The sequence below is a fragment of the Labeo rohita genome, chromosome 18, assembly GCF_022985175.1.
Source record: "Labeo rohita strain BAU-BD-2019 chromosome 18, IGBB_LRoh.1.0, whole genome shotgun sequence".
Lineage (NCBI taxonomy): Eukaryota > Metazoa > Chordata > Actinopteri > Cypriniformes > Cyprinidae > Labeo > Labeo rohita.
The window spans coordinates 21,358,757-21,375,368 of record NC_066886.1 but is presented as its reverse complement, the minus strand read 5'-3'; the positions used below and the strand labels follow the sequence as shown (position 1 = coordinate 21,375,368).

At 39.4% G+C, this 16,612-nt stretch overlaps 1 protein-coding gene and 1 long non-coding RNA gene across 2 annotated transcripts; one reads left to right on the top strand and one right to left on the bottom strand.

Moving 5' to 3' along the window:
- Window positions 1–1,416: 1,416 nt before the first annotated feature.
- Window positions 1,417–4,981, top strand: LOC127180801 (extracellular calcium-sensing receptor). Its single transcript, XM_051135108.1, has 6 exons — window positions 1,417–1,626; window positions 1,727–2,015; window positions 2,124–2,879; window positions 3,163–3,390; window positions 3,776–3,899; window positions 4,068–4,981. The coding sequence occupies exons 1-6, from the start codon at window positions 1,418–1,420 to the stop codon at window positions 4,979–4,981; spliced, it is 2,520 nt and encodes an 839-aa protein (XP_050991065.1). The 5' UTR covers window position 1,417.
- A 1,893-nt stretch (window positions 4,982–6,874) lies between these two features.
- LOC127180842 (uncharacterized) lies at window positions 6,875–8,087 on the bottom strand. Its single transcript, XR_007829706.1, has 4 exons — window positions 8,057–8,087; window positions 7,662–7,769; window positions 7,496–7,561; window positions 6,875–7,286 (listed from the first exon to the last, which is right to left on the bottom strand). It is a non-coding gene; the product is annotated as an uncharacterized LOC127180842 (long non-coding RNA).
- Between the last annotated feature and the right edge of the window lie 8,525 nt (window positions 8,088–16,612).

Genomic DNA, 16,612 nt, shown 5'->3' with positions numbered 1-16,612 from the left:
ATGCACATTATTGGACTTGTTTTGGATTGATGAAGAGAAATTCAAAATTTTAATATAATTCAGATTGCATTCGTCTGAAAGAAGGAAGTCATATACACCTAAGATGCATGGAGGGTGAGTATATAATACGCTACAGTAGTGTTGGGTCCTATTGTCAGCCTGCGTGATCGCCAGTACATGACATTATCGTGCTAATTTATTTCATTATTTACATACTTCGTTTCATTGCCCGAAACCAGCTCCAGCTTAAAGCTATAAGCATCCTAACATTATCAAAGAACATCATCACTGATTAGCTTAGCCTATTCTAGTGCAAGTTTATGCATTTAAAAAAAAAATAATAAAAAAACTACTTGTTATTAGTAAAGCTATCTACACTGTATGATGTATAAATCTCTTACCACACACTGCAACGGCACGTTACGGCTTCCGACACAGCAACCAGAGTAGAGTGTTCTTTAGAACTTCGTAAACTTCAAAACTTTGTGTAGCTGATTTTATATGTGCTATATATAGGTGGAGACTCTTGAGACTACTCTCCTGTCTCGTTCTTATCAGAAACTGAAAAAAATAATAATTGCAACACTGTAAATAATGATAGCGGGCATGAATGTTCAGTTTCATATTATTCATATACTGAGACTGGTAATCCCAGGAGAGTACATAGGGTTCCCCCACTCATACAATATTTTGTTTGCTGTGTTCACATGAAATTATTTATAAAGGCTTGGAAAATATGTGTAGAGTTTGAAAAATTATTATCAGACTAATTGTCTATTAGGCTGAACATTTTTTATATGCTAAGCTATCACTGGTCAGAAATTAAACTGATGTGTGAATATTACAGCACTTATAAGTGTTTCAAAGGAAGCAGACACACTGTGTGTGTGTGTACGCTATATTCCCATACATTATGAGGGCCAAATTTCCCCACAAATATGGTAATACCAGCAACTTTTGACCTTGTGTGCTAGGTTCCCATTAAGTGGAACCAGTGTGTGTGCGTGTGTGCCCCAAACATTAAGTTGGAGTGAGAGTTGATCACTAATGTCAATTATCATACTCCATAAATCCTGATGTTAATGATATACATCACATAATTACAATTTAATGTAATTTATTTTTTATTTTTTAAAGACCAAACAGTAACTACATAAACCGAATCAAAGTTTACAACAAAAACTGAATATTCCAGTTTAAACAGTTTTACAATTTACTATCTACAATTTTACTATCAGAAAATCAGATGCTTTCAAATTAGCAAGACTCTATTCCACCTTGCATCTGACTCAGTACCACCTTGTAATGTCATTGGCTACATTCACAGTCATTCATCCATATGAATTTATCTATAAAAGTGCAAATACTGCATCAGGTTATTTGCATTAGAGATCTGCAGTTCAGCTTAACCTTTGGGATGCTTCTCTTTATTTACAAACTCCTGCTTTTCCATCAACTTCATACAAAAGCAGAAAAGTCTCTTTGCCGAATAATGGGAGACTCGAAGTACCCACTGTTATCCAAGGATGGAGACGTAACTATTGGAGCCCTTTTTCCAATCCGGAGCACAGAGACATTACCGTCATTTGAGTTTACAAAAAAACCTCAGCTGCTATCATGCTCCAGGTATGGCATGTTATGGTGTTTAATGTATGTAACATTCATATATGTAAAAACAATTTTTACAAAAAGTATTTACCTGTTAACTTGTTTTATGTCTTCACAGTGTGAATGTAAGAGGTTTTCGGATGGCTCAGACAATGACTTTTGCTATTGAGGAGATTAATCAAAGTGAAAGCTTGCTTCCAAATGTTTCTATTGGCTACCATATTTATGATAGTTGTGGTTCAAGACTGTCTACCATGAGTGCAACTATGGCATTGATGAACGGTCATGTGTTTGCAGTAGGGGAAAGATGTGATGGACAATCTCCTATACATGCTATCATAGGAGAAACAGAGTCTTCTGCTACAATGATTCTGTCTAGAACTACAGGACCTTTTAAAATTCCAGTAGTAAGAAGCAATGACCATGAAATAATTACTAATGATATACTTTATCACTGTTTCCTGATGTTTTTCTTCTCTTTCTTCTTCCTCCTCTTCTTCTTTTTTTTTCTTCAGATAAGTCACTCGGCTTCATGTGAATGTCTCAGTAATAGGAAAGATTATCCTTCTTTCTTTAGGACTATTGCTAGTGACTACCACCAGAGCAGAGCACTTGCATACATAGTCAAGCACTTTGGCTGGTCTTGGGTGGGAGCTGTGAACAGTGATAATGACTATGGAAACAATGGGATGACAATATTTCTGAATACAGCCCAGGAAGAGGGGATCTGTGTGGAGTACTCTGTGAAATTCTACAGAACAGAGCCTGACAAACTCCAAAAAGTGGTAGAGACAATTAAAAAAAGCACAGCAAAAGTGATTGTTGCTTTTCTTACTACTTCTGAGATGTACAACCTACTCAAGCAGCTAAATATTCAAAACATTACAGGCCTCCAAATGATTGGTGTTGAGTCATGGATAACGGCAAAGAGTTTGATCACTCCAAACAGTTTTCATGTGCTAGGAGGCTCATTGGGGTTTGCAGTAAGAAAAGTTGATATTGAAGGTTTTTCAGATTATGTTATAAAAGCATTCTGGAAAACAGCTATTCCATGCTTACGAACTGAAAAAAATTCCTCTCAATATGCGTTAAATTGTAATGTATATCAAGATCTGCTTGCGCTGAAAAACTACAATGAAGATGTGCCTGAACAAAGATATGCAAGCAATGTCTACAAAGCAGTTTATGCAGTGGCTCATTCACTGCACAGTCTACTCAAGTGCAAAGAAATTAAGGGCTGTGAAAAAGACCTTAAATTACAATCACAGCAGGTAATAACATTTAAAAAAGATAGTGGTAGACAGATAGAAAGTAAGACCAAGAGAATAACCCAGTTGTTCTTAATCCTAGTCCTGGGGACCCCCCACTCTGCACATTTTGTATTTCTCCCTTATCTGAGATATTCAGAACAGTTTATGGAGCTCACTACTAATGATCAGATGATCTGAATCAAGTGTGCTAAAAAGGGGGGATGTCCCCAGGACCAGGATTAAGAACCTCTGGAATAACCTGTTTCTGTTTACACATGCATTAAAGTGCCTTTTTTCACAATAGGTTGTTGAGGCTCTAAAAAACGTAAATTTTACTGTAAAGATGGGTGATCGTGTGTGGTTTGACAGCACTGGTGGCGTAGTAGCCCAATATGAAGTTGTAAACTGGCAGAAGGACTCTGATGGATCAGTCCAGTTTAAACCAGTAGGATACTATGATGCCTCACTGCCTCCTGACCAGCGCTTTGTGCTCAACACTGAAAACATAATCTGGGTTGGAGGACAGCTGGAGGTAAATGCCCATATTTATCGTAAAGAGTTTGCTGACATTGGGACATAAACAAAAGACATAAAGCATACAATTTAATGCACTGCAATTTTATTTATTTATTTGAAATCCTACACAGTGCCTTCCACTTTTCTGTAAGGCACAGCATCTATTCAAATTCAGGACAGAAAATTTGGTTTACACACAATAAATATATATATATGATCCCACATTGGTTTAAAGTAATTTTACCTACATCTGAAAAATGTAGTGCTCATTTTTTGTAAAAGTACTTTCAGATATTTTTGCTCCCAAAACATTTACATTTGCAATAGTAACTGTCAAATGTATTTTTATTCTTATAAGTTTAAATAGCTTTGTACAATGTATTTTTTTTCCCCTCATGTAGAAGCCAAGATCTGTGTGCAGTGAGAGTTGCCCTCCAGGCACTAGAAAGGCTACACAGAAAGGAAGACCTGTCTGCTGTTATGACTGTATTCCATGTGCAGAAGGAGAAATCAGTAATGAGACAGGTAATCTTCAGCCCATTTTACAGTGTCAAAAAAAGACTGGTTATTCCCTTCTTTGTTTTTCCTTCTTCTTTTGTGTTTTCTGCATGCAATGTCTTAAACTGTTCAAATATAGCATAATAATAATATTCATTTTGTTTGTAACTATAGTAATTACAACTTCTATTGCAGATTCAAATAACTGCAAGCAGTGTCCAGGGGAATACTGGTCTAATGCTGAAAAAAATAAATGTGTGTTAAAGGCTGTAGAGTTTCTGTCATTCACAGAAGTTATGGGCATAGTGCTAATCTTTTTCTCACTGTTTGGAGTTGGATTAACTGCACTGGTAGCCATTCTGTTTTACAGTAAGAAGGACACCCCTATAGTAAAAGCCAACAACTCAGAGCTGAGTTTCCTGCTGCTCTTCTCATTGACTCTGTGTTTCCTCTGTTCACTTACTTTCATTGGTCGGCCCACTGAGTGGTCCTGTATGTTGCGCCACACAGCATTTGGAATCACTTTTGTCCTCTGTATCTCTTGTGTTCTGGGGAAAACAATAGTTGTGTTAATGGCCTTTAAGGCTACACTTCCAGGAAGCAATGTCATGAAATGGTTTGGACCTGCACAACAACGACTCAGTGTTCTTGCCTTTACACTTATACAGGTTCTTATCTGTGTACTTTGGTTAACTTTATTTCCTCCATTTCCCTACAAAAATATGAAATATTATAAGGAAAAGATTATTCTTGAGTGCAGTCTGGGTTCTACTACAGGTTTTTGGGCTGTCCTGGGTTATATTGGCCTGCTGGCTGTTTTGTGCTTCATTCTGGCTTTTTTGGCTCGCACACTGCCTGATAACTTCAATGAAGCCAAATTCATCACATTCAGTATGCTCATATTCTGTGCTGTATGGATCACGTTTATACCAGCTTATGTCAGTTCTCCTGGAAAATTCACTGTAGCTGTAGAGATATTTGCCATTTTAGCGTCAAGCTTTGGTTTACTATTTTGCATATTTGCACCAAAATGTTACATTATCCTATTCAAACCTGAGCAAAATACAAAACAACATATGATGGGAAAAGTACCACCTAAGTCCTTTTGAGAGAGAAAATAACATTTTGTAATGTTATATTAATATTATAGTGGTATGCTTGTAAAGTCAATTTATAGAAAAGAACAGAAAATCATAATACTAAAGTGCTGACACGTAAATGACAGACTACATTAATTTATTGGTACATAAAGTGCTAATGGACCATTCCAAACTCTATAAAGAAACCCAGAATAAAGCAGGTGGCAAAATCTCAGTGATGTTTGATTGTCTTTTTATCTCTTGCTATATTAAAACAAATGACAAATAGTATAACTGTACTGATAGGGAAAGCAGAGTACAATGGGTATTTACTCAAAAGTTATTTACACAGTTATACAACTGAAATAAAATTCCTTTGACTTAAACTGTTGATAATTTTGTTACATATTTGTCAGCTAAGCAAGTTGAAAGAAAAGTTCTGTATTGATACTATAAATGATAGTCATAACATTAAGAGTCTGAGCATGCACAAGGTAGCTCTGATGCAGAAAACATCTTGTCAGTCTTGTGGTTCTGGAACCTAGCTCTGGAAAGATGAAGAAAAAAATAAATAAAATAAATAGTTAAGGGGGTTTGAACTACAATGACAGAATGGAAGAAAAAAAAAAAAAACTTTGGAGAAACCAGGCTCAGTCAGGCCAGTTCTTCTCTGGTTTAATTCCAGGGTGCAAAACAACTCAGAATTGTGCAGAAACCTCATCTGGTTCCCATGGACAGAGCCGATGGCCGTCGAGGTCTCTGCAAGCAATCTGTCCATAGGGCTCATCTAGTTGGCATTCAGGTCTGTTGAGGTCATCTCTAGGTGCTGATGCACCATCTGGACTGGATACAGATTGGATCCAGGTGACTCCAGTGGCCATCTGATCTGGATACAAACTGAAATCGGGTGGCTACAGTGACCTCGGAATAAAAGTGAAATGGACCAATATTAGCGTAGATGCCGTTCTTCTTATGATGTAACAAGTACATGGGTGTTATGGAAAGTGTTCCCCGTTGACCTAGGGTTGACCCAGTTAATGCAGCCTAACATTCCTTTAACGGATTTGAATTATAGAAATGTGATAGGGTGTTATGTGTAAGTCAGGTTAAAGAGATGGGTCTTTAATCTATATTTAAATTGACGGAGTGTGTCTGCGTCCTGAACAATGTTGTGTAGATTGTTACAGAGTTTTTAGGTTCTTAATGAAAAATCTATAACATACTTTGGTTAAAATTTCTCAATGGTAGTGTAAAATTATATCCTTTTTACCTTGTCAAAAACAGCTCTGTTCACAGCGAGCCATTTTGGTGCATGTCCCTTTAAATGCTAATGAGCTCTGCTCCTCTGTGGGGTAACAAGCTATTCTGAGAGACTGTAAACTTTAGCCGCATTTATTATTACACATTATTAGGAAAGGTGATTTGCAAAGATTGATTTAAAAATAACCTTATACTCACTTCTGTAAGTGAAGCTGGATCACGAATGATTCGCCCAAACATAGACACATTTACACTGTGTCCAAATGACAAGTGACACAATGCTGTGACATGCGATAAAAGGTATCTTTTCCATGTTAATCAGAGTCTTTGTCCTAACTAGCTGTGACAGCAACACGCAAAATTCTGAAAATATGTTTTAGAAATAGTTTCTATTTCTGTGACGTTTCGGCTGAACAACAGGATACAAATTATGACAATTATAATCTCAGGTACTGATTGTGTGCTTTATTTAATTGTGATGGGTTACTAAATATGTTTATCTTTGTTGAAACTATCTTCGACTACGCCACTCCAATTTCCAATTTTCCCAAGGCCACCAAAAGAGGGGTCCCGCACTGCTATTCAATTCAATGAATATGCTCAAGGCAGAATTACTATAAATAACAATTCACTTTTAATAAATACAATAAATATAATCGTATCTAACTGTGCTCACAAGCTGGCCAAACACTGCTCATATGAGCTGGAAATACAGGAAGTCAGGGGGGTAGTACAATATTTCCAAACCATACCAACCAATACAATGCATAAAAAAAAAAAAAGGAAAATACAATAAACCCAAAAGAAATTACAATCTTCTTACACAGCACACCGACTCATAGACACTCTTAACACCCCACACTTGTGCATATGGAAGTGAGAATACTCCTCTTCTGTAATCACACTGAACAAGGCTATACGTCAAGGCCTCGCTAGTACACAAAAGAAAATCAAAATCAAAATACAAAAGACAAGTCCTGGGCAACACTCAAAAATAGAATATTCGCAAAACAAAATACAAAAAGAAATGAAGGTGGGAAAAACAGTGATCAACTGAGCTGGACTGAAACAAACTCTAAAAAAGAGAAAACAACATTAAGCAGCGAAACACAATTTGTCAGTTCATGTTATACAATCCCACATTCTTAAATTGGACAATTAAAATTACACACATAAGAAAACAAACATTACAATTTCAAATAGAAACCACTGTCTATACATTTATTACAATCAATGTTAAAATGCTAGCTATCCTAGCCTCACAATAACCATTAAAATAATTACCTTTGAAATGGTTAGCTGATCATACACATACATCATAAAGGGGCTATAATCATCACAATACACTTCCTAAAAAAGGAAAGAGTTTTAACACTCTCATTTAGAAGGATGGTAAATTAGTGCATACAAGGATATTCTAATTATCATTTTACACAATAAAACGACCTACCATAGATCGTCAACCCCCACGTGCAGCACGCTGTACCGCACATTCAGCGTCCGCCACTCGTCCAACCCAAGCCAACAAATACAAGAGTCTCAAAACATCTCCAGTTGGCTAAGAGCAATCACATAATTAAAATTACTTCTATACAAAAAAAAAGTGTTACAAATCGTTTTATACAATAAAATGATTCACTTGAACCACCAGTCAATCGTTAACACTCAAGTGCAATATGCAGTGTTGATCATTCAGTATCCACAAAGTATTTAATTCAGAATAACCAGCATGAAAATGTCTAAGACGCACATCTAAAAATCAACTGACAAGCGATTACATGATTACACACCATTCTTCAAAAAGACTCTTCAACAAAAAATGACATTAAACAAAAGAAAACCTACCAGCGATTGTTCTTCCAGTGCAACCACCTGCACGCTAAACAATTGAAATGCTGCTAATCGGAAGTACGCATTTAAAGAGAGTCCTGTCTACCATCGTAGGTTCAACATCGCCTCCTAGTGGCTTGGCTACATAATGTTAAGTGTGTCTAATGTGAGTTTGAATATCATACTGTGACATTTATAGCCATACTGAAAGCAACAACAGGTTGTTTACCTCAGATCTTGAAAATAAATTAGAGCAAACATATGTTAAAACTACGAACTCCATGCAAACCAACAAGTATTTAACATAACAAAAATGTATCAGTCACTCAGTATGTAGTTTTAATAATGTTAAAAAGGTTTAATACTCATGAATTAGATTATAAACTTGCCCATTTCTTTGGGAGTGTAGTGCACTTGTGCGCTTATGAATGGCTAAGTGATTCTGTTACGTCACGCTGTTGCATTGCATCTGGTGTGGACAGCCAAATTGCTTGTTGCTGGAATCTTGTTGTGTCGCATGTAGTTAGAACACGGTATTAGGCAGATCAGGGGGCACACTCCCTTCGAACGAAAGCAATCCTCTTCATCTTTAGCAGCTCAGATGTTGGGAGTAAATGACGAATGCTATGTTCATTATTACATCCAACAACAATACACCTCAACTGCCATTCTTGTCTACTCCTGCTCAGGCATAGAAACAATGGCGGACTGTTCACAGCTCACTCAGGGCAGGTCTGTGCTACAATGGTCGTGTCAATTAATAGTTGTGGAAGCGGCCTGTGCAGAAATACGTCATTCTGCCAGGAATCTCAGAACTGAGAAGGGATCATTATTATTGGAGATAAAAAAAATAAATTAAAAAAAAGGACTGGGTGGATTTGTATCATTATAGGGTGGTTGTGTACACACACTGCCAACACACATTTATGTTTAAACAATATGTAAAAGTTAATTGTGCATCTGATGACCCCTTTAAGTGATGATGAAGATTTGACAGAGCAGCCATCAAGTGTTAAACAGTGTTCTAGGTTATTACATGCAGAGGTTTAGTCTGGTAATTAACACCTCTGTTTTTTTCAGAATTTAGCAGGAAATTACTAGTCATCCAGTTTTTATATCAACTATGCACTCTGTTAATTTTGCAAATTGGTATGCTTCATTGTGCTATGAAGAAATATAGAGCTGCGTAGCCTATCATCAGCATAACAATAAAAGCTAACACCATGTTCCTGATGATATCTCCTGAGGGTACGATGTAAAGCATGAAAAGCAATGGTTCTAGTACTGAGTGTTGTGGTATTCCATACTGCACTCGTGATCGATATGATACCTCATCATTCACTGCTACAAACTGATGACAATCAGATAAGTAGGATTTGAACCATTTGTATGGACTTCCACTAACTGTGTGTTCAAACTGCCGCCGGCGAGAGCGTCAAAATTCGCTCTGGCCGCCCTGCCAACAACGCTGTAGAAAGATTCGTTGACGCTCTGACGATCGAACGCTTGGTCTTGTATTTAAAGCGGCCACATGCAAACAAGCATGTTGATCTTGTGCAGACTGACCACAAGTAGGGTGTAAGATAACCTCATGATTTTTTTTAAAAAAGTGAAAGTAAGAAATTGAATTTAATTGTACTTACATGCAGTGGTGTAGTGGTGCCTGGAGAAGTGGGTATACGCATTAGTTATACACATGTATATACGCAAGATTTTAACTTACTGACATCTGGATGTGACTCTCTGCAATGCCTGACATGAACAGGCAGCAGCTGGGGTGGAGGAGGACTGAGCGGGCGTGGGCGCATCAGGCCCAATCTTCAAACATATTTCAAAAGAAGGTGGCGTCCTTACTGGGTGTTTTTAGTGAATATCTGGATTAATTCACATATGACTGGATGTGCTGGACTGTCATGATTTTGGCTAATGCAGGACACTAGCTTACTGAATGATGTGCATCAGAGGGGATTTCAAAGTGGGTATACGCAAACCCAACTGATAAAATGGATATATGCCGTAAAGCTGCATATACCCTCCACTACACCACGTTTGCTAACGAAATAAACCAATTAACTATACAGACACTGTCTGTATATAGTTAAGCCTAATGACATTTATCGTTATTTTGTTCGCAGAGGTGACTCTTTTTATTTTGAAATATGTGACATACACCCCGTCTCCATCAGATGTCAAAATTTTCGCCGCAGCTCTCTACAACACCTATTTTTCGTTTAATCCAATTTGTGTCGATATGTCAGAAATATTTTTCAGCAGCAACACTGTTGTGCATGCTCTGGCACTAAAGTTAGCATATGCAAATCCCTCTTATTTACAGAAAATATATAACGTTAATGCACATCAACAATCTCAGACACCTTGGTCCACACATCATTTTGCTTGGGAACTAATGTGGTCGGAACCAAAGTTTTACACGACTGCATTCTCTGGAATCCTCTCAAGGGGTGGACTTCTACATTCCGACTGGTTGCAGCAGAACCGCGTCATAGCTCATTACCATAAAGTTGACCTGACTTCAACTCTTCCCGATGCCCACACCATCCAAAACGCGCCGCGCTTTGCAAATGAATGACTTCTGGCCACTTTGACGCACTCGTCGGCGGCGGTAATTTTATAGTCTATTCAAAAGAATGTTTTCGTCAACAGAGTTTACAATGTCTAGAAATACTAATCCTGATGCATCTTTTTCATTACCCACACGGATATTAAATACGCCAGCAGTTAAGACTGCAGCCAGCACTAATTCAGACAGAAAATCACCAAATTCTATGATAAAGTCTGTATGGTGCCCTGGTGGCCTGTGTACAGTAGCTAGCACAAATGTCAATAGGGATTTATCATTAACACTTAACACTAGATAATAATTATCACTAGATAATGTTACATAAAGCACCATTACTTCAAACAAATTATACTTAAAATCAGACCTCTGAGAAATACTGAAAATATTACTATAAATTGTAGCAACACCAGCCCCTTTATCTTTTGGACATGGCTAATGTTTATAACAGTAATCTTGGGGGGAAGACTCATTTAAAGTAATGTAATCATCTGGTTTTAACCAGGTCTATGTCAGAGCACAAATAGGTTTTGATCTGTGATGATATAATTTACAAAAAGCGTGTTCGTAGAAAAGTATCTAATATTCATTAAACCAAGCTTTATCATGTGTTTATCTGCAATATATCTGTTTTTTTTATTTTTATTTGGTGAACATCAATTAAATTGTTGCCCTTAAATTGCTTTGCACCTTTATCAGTTTGGACAGATTTTTTGTATTGGTTTGAACAGATTTTGTGACAAACTTTGGGCTGACTGTGTTCATTGAGGCTGCTGTTGTGAATGCTATGCTCCTGCTGGGCACACTTTGAGGAAGGTGTTCAGGCCTGTAGGCCTTGTGGTTCTGGTACCCACTGTTGCTGAGGCAGAGCAGCAATTAAGGTCATGGAGCTTGCAGAAGGATCTAGCAGAGGGATTAGAGATGGCCTCTTACTTATCTCTGCCCTCACCTGCTAGATCTGGAGCCCCATCTTAGGGTTCAGAAGCCATGGTTTCTTGTGCCTTCTGACCTGTTTGGCAAGTCATCTCAGTTGTTGACAGGTTTTAAGAGACTAAACAGCTGATGGCAGCATTACCTCACTCCCTTGCAGGCCTCAGGCAAAGCATACCAGTATCGGTGTAGCACTGTCACTCCGCAGTTTCACCAAATGTGTGGCCTGCTGTACATGAGACCCTTGCAGTGGTGGCTCAGGACCAAGGGGTTTCCCTGAGGGGTAACCCACTTTGCATGATCAAGATCACGCAGTGATGCCTTTATGCCGTCATGTGGAGAAAGCCTTGGTTCTTGTCCCAGAGTCCTGTGTTGGGAGGTCCTTGTTGTTGCGTAATGCTTATGACAGACACATTTATTACGATTATAGATGGCTGCTCAGCTCAGGGTCTGTGTGGAGAGCATCATCTCTCATGTCACATAAATTGCCTGGAGATTTTGGTCATGTTTCAAGAATTGAAACACTTTATTCCAGACCTGAGAGGCCATCACGTGCTTGTTAACACAGACAACACATCATTGGTCTCTTACATAAACCATCGGGGGGGTCTGTGGTCGCGCCCACTTCGCAAGTTAGCACACCAGATCCTCCTGTGGGCTCAATACTGCCCTTAGAGAGAGCAATTACATCCCCGGGCACCTCATTCAGAAAGCAGATGTCCTGTCAAGGTAGGGGCTGATGTCCAGGGAATAGATGCTGGTGGATCTGTTTGCCACTTAAGAAACGACACACTGTCCGCTCAAGCTCCTTTTAGACTGGATGCCATGGTTTAGACATGGTCAAGACTGTGTGAAAAGCTTTTCTGCACTCAAGGGCAGATTACATTTCGAAGGTGCCTACTACTGTGCCATGGCCCATAATCCTTCCATGACTCAGAACACCACTCATATTGTTTCTATTAAACTGCATTATATTATTGTTAACTCTCTGGGGTCGAAAAAATGCGTTGGCGTGGTTTGTGGCACTTTTTCTCCTAACTCCTAAAAGGAAATTCAGTTACTCTGTCATTTTTGATCATACAGATAAGAGCAATGCACCAATCAAATCCGTAAAGTGTCTACTTTTGTTTGTATATACTTATAATAACAACAAAACATTGTGGTTTTATAAAATAAAGAAAACAAACAGGGTGTGCAGTCTGCCGCTTTGGTCTCTGTGATCTTTATTTAGAAATGCATCACTAAAATGAACTAAAACTCTGCAAATACATGACACAGAGATGCAAGAGATATATCCATAGAAAGCTTGATACATCTACTTTTAAACGAAGTAAGTTTTATCAAAAACAAATATTCTGTGATAAAGTAATCCGTATGAAACCAACGCAACATCCAGTCTTTCCTGTGGGACTTTGATCACACCTACAAGCTACTTTCACTTTTGATATTATAATCGTGTATGTGAAGGCGCGTGACATGTAAACGCCCACATCACCGTAAACAAAGCAGCGAAGCGTAAACAAAGCAGCGAAGCACTAAGCGGCTTCATTGTTCATCTCGGCTACTTGCATCTCGTTTCTGGAAGAATACGGGCTGTGAGGACACACAGTGCGATCCAGCGAAGGAGTTAATTTACATGAGTAAGTCTTTCTTTTATTACCCTATTGTGTAAGTTGTTATTGTGTTACTGTGACATAACTTGTACACATTTTACTAGTTAGACTTTTTCCAAACTATAATTCCTGACTACATCAAGTGAAACGTTATGAAGTACGTTTCATTTCATTGCATCTAAATGTCTCACGACCCCAGGATGTTTTTTTAATGTTCTATAAAAACCATGTGAATAAAAGTAATAGTTTTTACACTGTAACACTAAATGATAGAGTCTAGATAAAATGTTTTTGTATTGTATAATATATACAAAGCAGGCTTATGTTTATGACTATAAAATCCTATTTTTTATTTCTTTGTTTATTTATCATATAACGACAGGATGTAAACATCCTATAAAATGTCCTTTTTTACATTAGTACAAATGCATGAGTCTATGACCACATCATCACACTATATCTATATCTATATCGTCTCGGTTACAACTGTAACCCTCATTCCCTGAAGGAGGGAACGGAGACGTTACGCCAATACTGACGTATTTGGGGTCTCCCTTGGGAGTCCAATCACTTCCAATGAAATTTGGCGAGTGGAATTTGCATGCCACGCCACACCCCCATACATACGGGTATGTAAGATCACGGCGTGCAACCACTCATTCAGGTTTTTGCTGAGGAGCCGAAATCACCCGGCATCTCCAGCGTAGTTCAGGATTGTGGCAAGAGGAATGTAACGTCTCCGTTCCCTCCTTAAGGGAACGAGGGTTACAGTTGTAACCGAGACGTTCCCCTTCAGTCGTTCTCTACGATGTTACGTCAATACTGAAGTATTTGGGGTCCCTATGGAAAACGCCACAAGCCTGAACCGCGTTACGTAATTGAGGACAAATGCCGACAGACAAGTGTGTGTAATAAATTTCGCTTTCGCCAACCTAGGGACGCCAATTAAGGTAGTGAATTTAACTTTCGACAACCTAGGGAGGTGAAATAGGGTAGTGATGGATACTCATGTCACAGCTGATGTTATGATTCTTGGATCGCATCAGTTAATGTGTGGTTATGAGTACATCACATAAGAAAGATTGGTGGGATCTCTAACTTGTAGAACCTCTTCTGTATTATCAACACAAGGAAGACACAAGTTGTAATAAAATAAATTTTATTAACAAAAGATAGACAAGAGTAATCAACAACTACTAAATGAATATCATGAATGAAAAAGGAATAAAGTGCATAAGATGCATAAAAAGCAAGTGATAATGTTGGGAGTTGCTATGTCAGAGCTACGTTATCTGGACAGATGAACTGTTGCTACTCTGAAACAAATAAGGTGAAGAACCTTATTATGCATCAAACAAATACATGTAAAATTTGTTATCAACTGCAATCAGCTGATGGTTGATCTGCTATCGTCTCACCGGATGGGAGACTCAGAATGAAGGTGATCTGTTTCTGATTCATCCCTTACAGAACCAAGACTCAGAACATTGTTGTTCTATTACAGTCCTTTCCTTAACGGACGGCAGACTCAGAACTGGTGTTTCCTTGACAGGCCACAGACTCAGAACAAGGAGTGTCTTTTGGAAGGGTACCTTTATCCCTTTCTGATGAGGAGGAGATTGCAATTTGGCGCTTCTCCATTTCCGTGCTGTGATTGGCTGGTTCCATCAGAGTGGGGGGGCACGTGGTGGCCCACCCTTCTTTCCTCCTGTGGAATTTATTTGCATAGTCCAAACACAAAGCTGTCAAGTGTCACTAAAGTTTTACCGGTGTATTTCTTACTTCTCAAACCATAACCAGAATGCATTTGGCAATGTTATGAACACATTAAGTCCAAACATGATGGGAAAAGACTGAAATGTCATGCATGCATTCATTTGTCCATTAACAGCTAAGTTTGTGTAAGAGGTTGCACTACACGTTGCTGTCACAAGGAATACTTATTTCTCTGAATAAGTATAAGATGCATGTGTTGTAGTGTGCATCAGTTTTAAGGTCTGAAAACAGTTATAAATGGATTTGGATGGATCTCCCTGATCTCTCTTAGTTTCACCCACTGCTGCTGCATCTGAAAGTCCTAAGGAATTTTTATGGTTGGTCACAGGCCAAACCATTAGGAATCAGTCTCAAGGTGGGTGAAGGGCACAAACTGCATTTTGACCAATAGGAAGTTCTGGTGCACTGATCCGAATGGAATGCCGCAGCAAACCGACACCAAGCCGTCCTCCCGTAATTACCTGATTTTACCTTAAAACACTGGAGGAAACTGGCTTTACGCGGAGGTTGTAAAATCTTGCGAAGGTGTTAGGTGTCGCCCAGCCCGCAGCTCTACAAATGTCTGCCAGAGAGGCACCATACGCTAACGCCCAGGAGGAGGCGAACTCCTAGAGGGCACGGCTCACCCTGGCACTGGTATGCCAGTGGGCCAACCTCTGTTTGGAGACAGCATTCCCCTTCTGCTGTCCCCCAAAACAGACAAAGAGCTGCTCAGAGCGTCTGAAGCTCCGGGTGCGGTACACGTAGATGCAAAGAGAACAAACGGGACACAGCAACACTAAGGCCGGTCTGCCTCCTCCGGGGAACCTTGGGCACATAACCGGGCCAGGGTCTCAGGAGAACGTGAGAATCAGCCGGACCAAACTCAAGGCATGATTTGTTGACAGAGAATGCGTGCAGCTCCCCCACCAACTTTTCCTGCAGAAAGGAAAGCACCACTCCGATTGAACATCTCTGAGGGTCCTCTCGATGAGAGGAACACCAATCAATGAACAAACCCCACCTCAGAGCATAAGCCTGCCTCGTAGAGGGGGCTCTAGCCTGAGTGATAGTATCTATCATGGCCTGGGGAAGGCCAGAGAGGTCTGCCGCGTCCTGTCCAGAAGCCACACATGAAGGTTCCACAGATCGGGGCGCGGGTGCCAGATGGTGCCTTCCAGGGAGGGGTTGTCGCAAGGAACATGAGTTCTGCGAACCAGGCCAAAACGGCGCAACCAGCAAGACCTGCTCCTCGTCCTCCCTGATCTTGCACAGAGTCTGTGCAAGGAGGCTCACTGGGGGAAAGGCGTACTTGACTGCTGTCTTGTGACTGAATAGCCCCAGACAATTGAGCACTGACTGTGCGCGCTCCTCCGTGAGGTGCACCATCATGTTGACCGAATCCAACTACATCCCGAGAAAAGAAATGCTCTGCACAGGGGAGAGCTTGCTCTTCTCCCAGTTGACCTGAACCCCCAAAAGTCAAGTCAAGTCACCTTTATTTATATACTGCCTTTAACAATACAGAATTGTGACAAGGCGGCTGTACAGTATTAAATAGGAAACAGTACATCAACAATGCCAAAGGCAACAGTAAACACTCACTTTTTAGGTAAAGGTAGTTAACCAAAAACAATAAAATAAAATGCAATATTGTGTTAAGAGAAAGTGTCCCCAACTAAGCAAGCCAGAGGC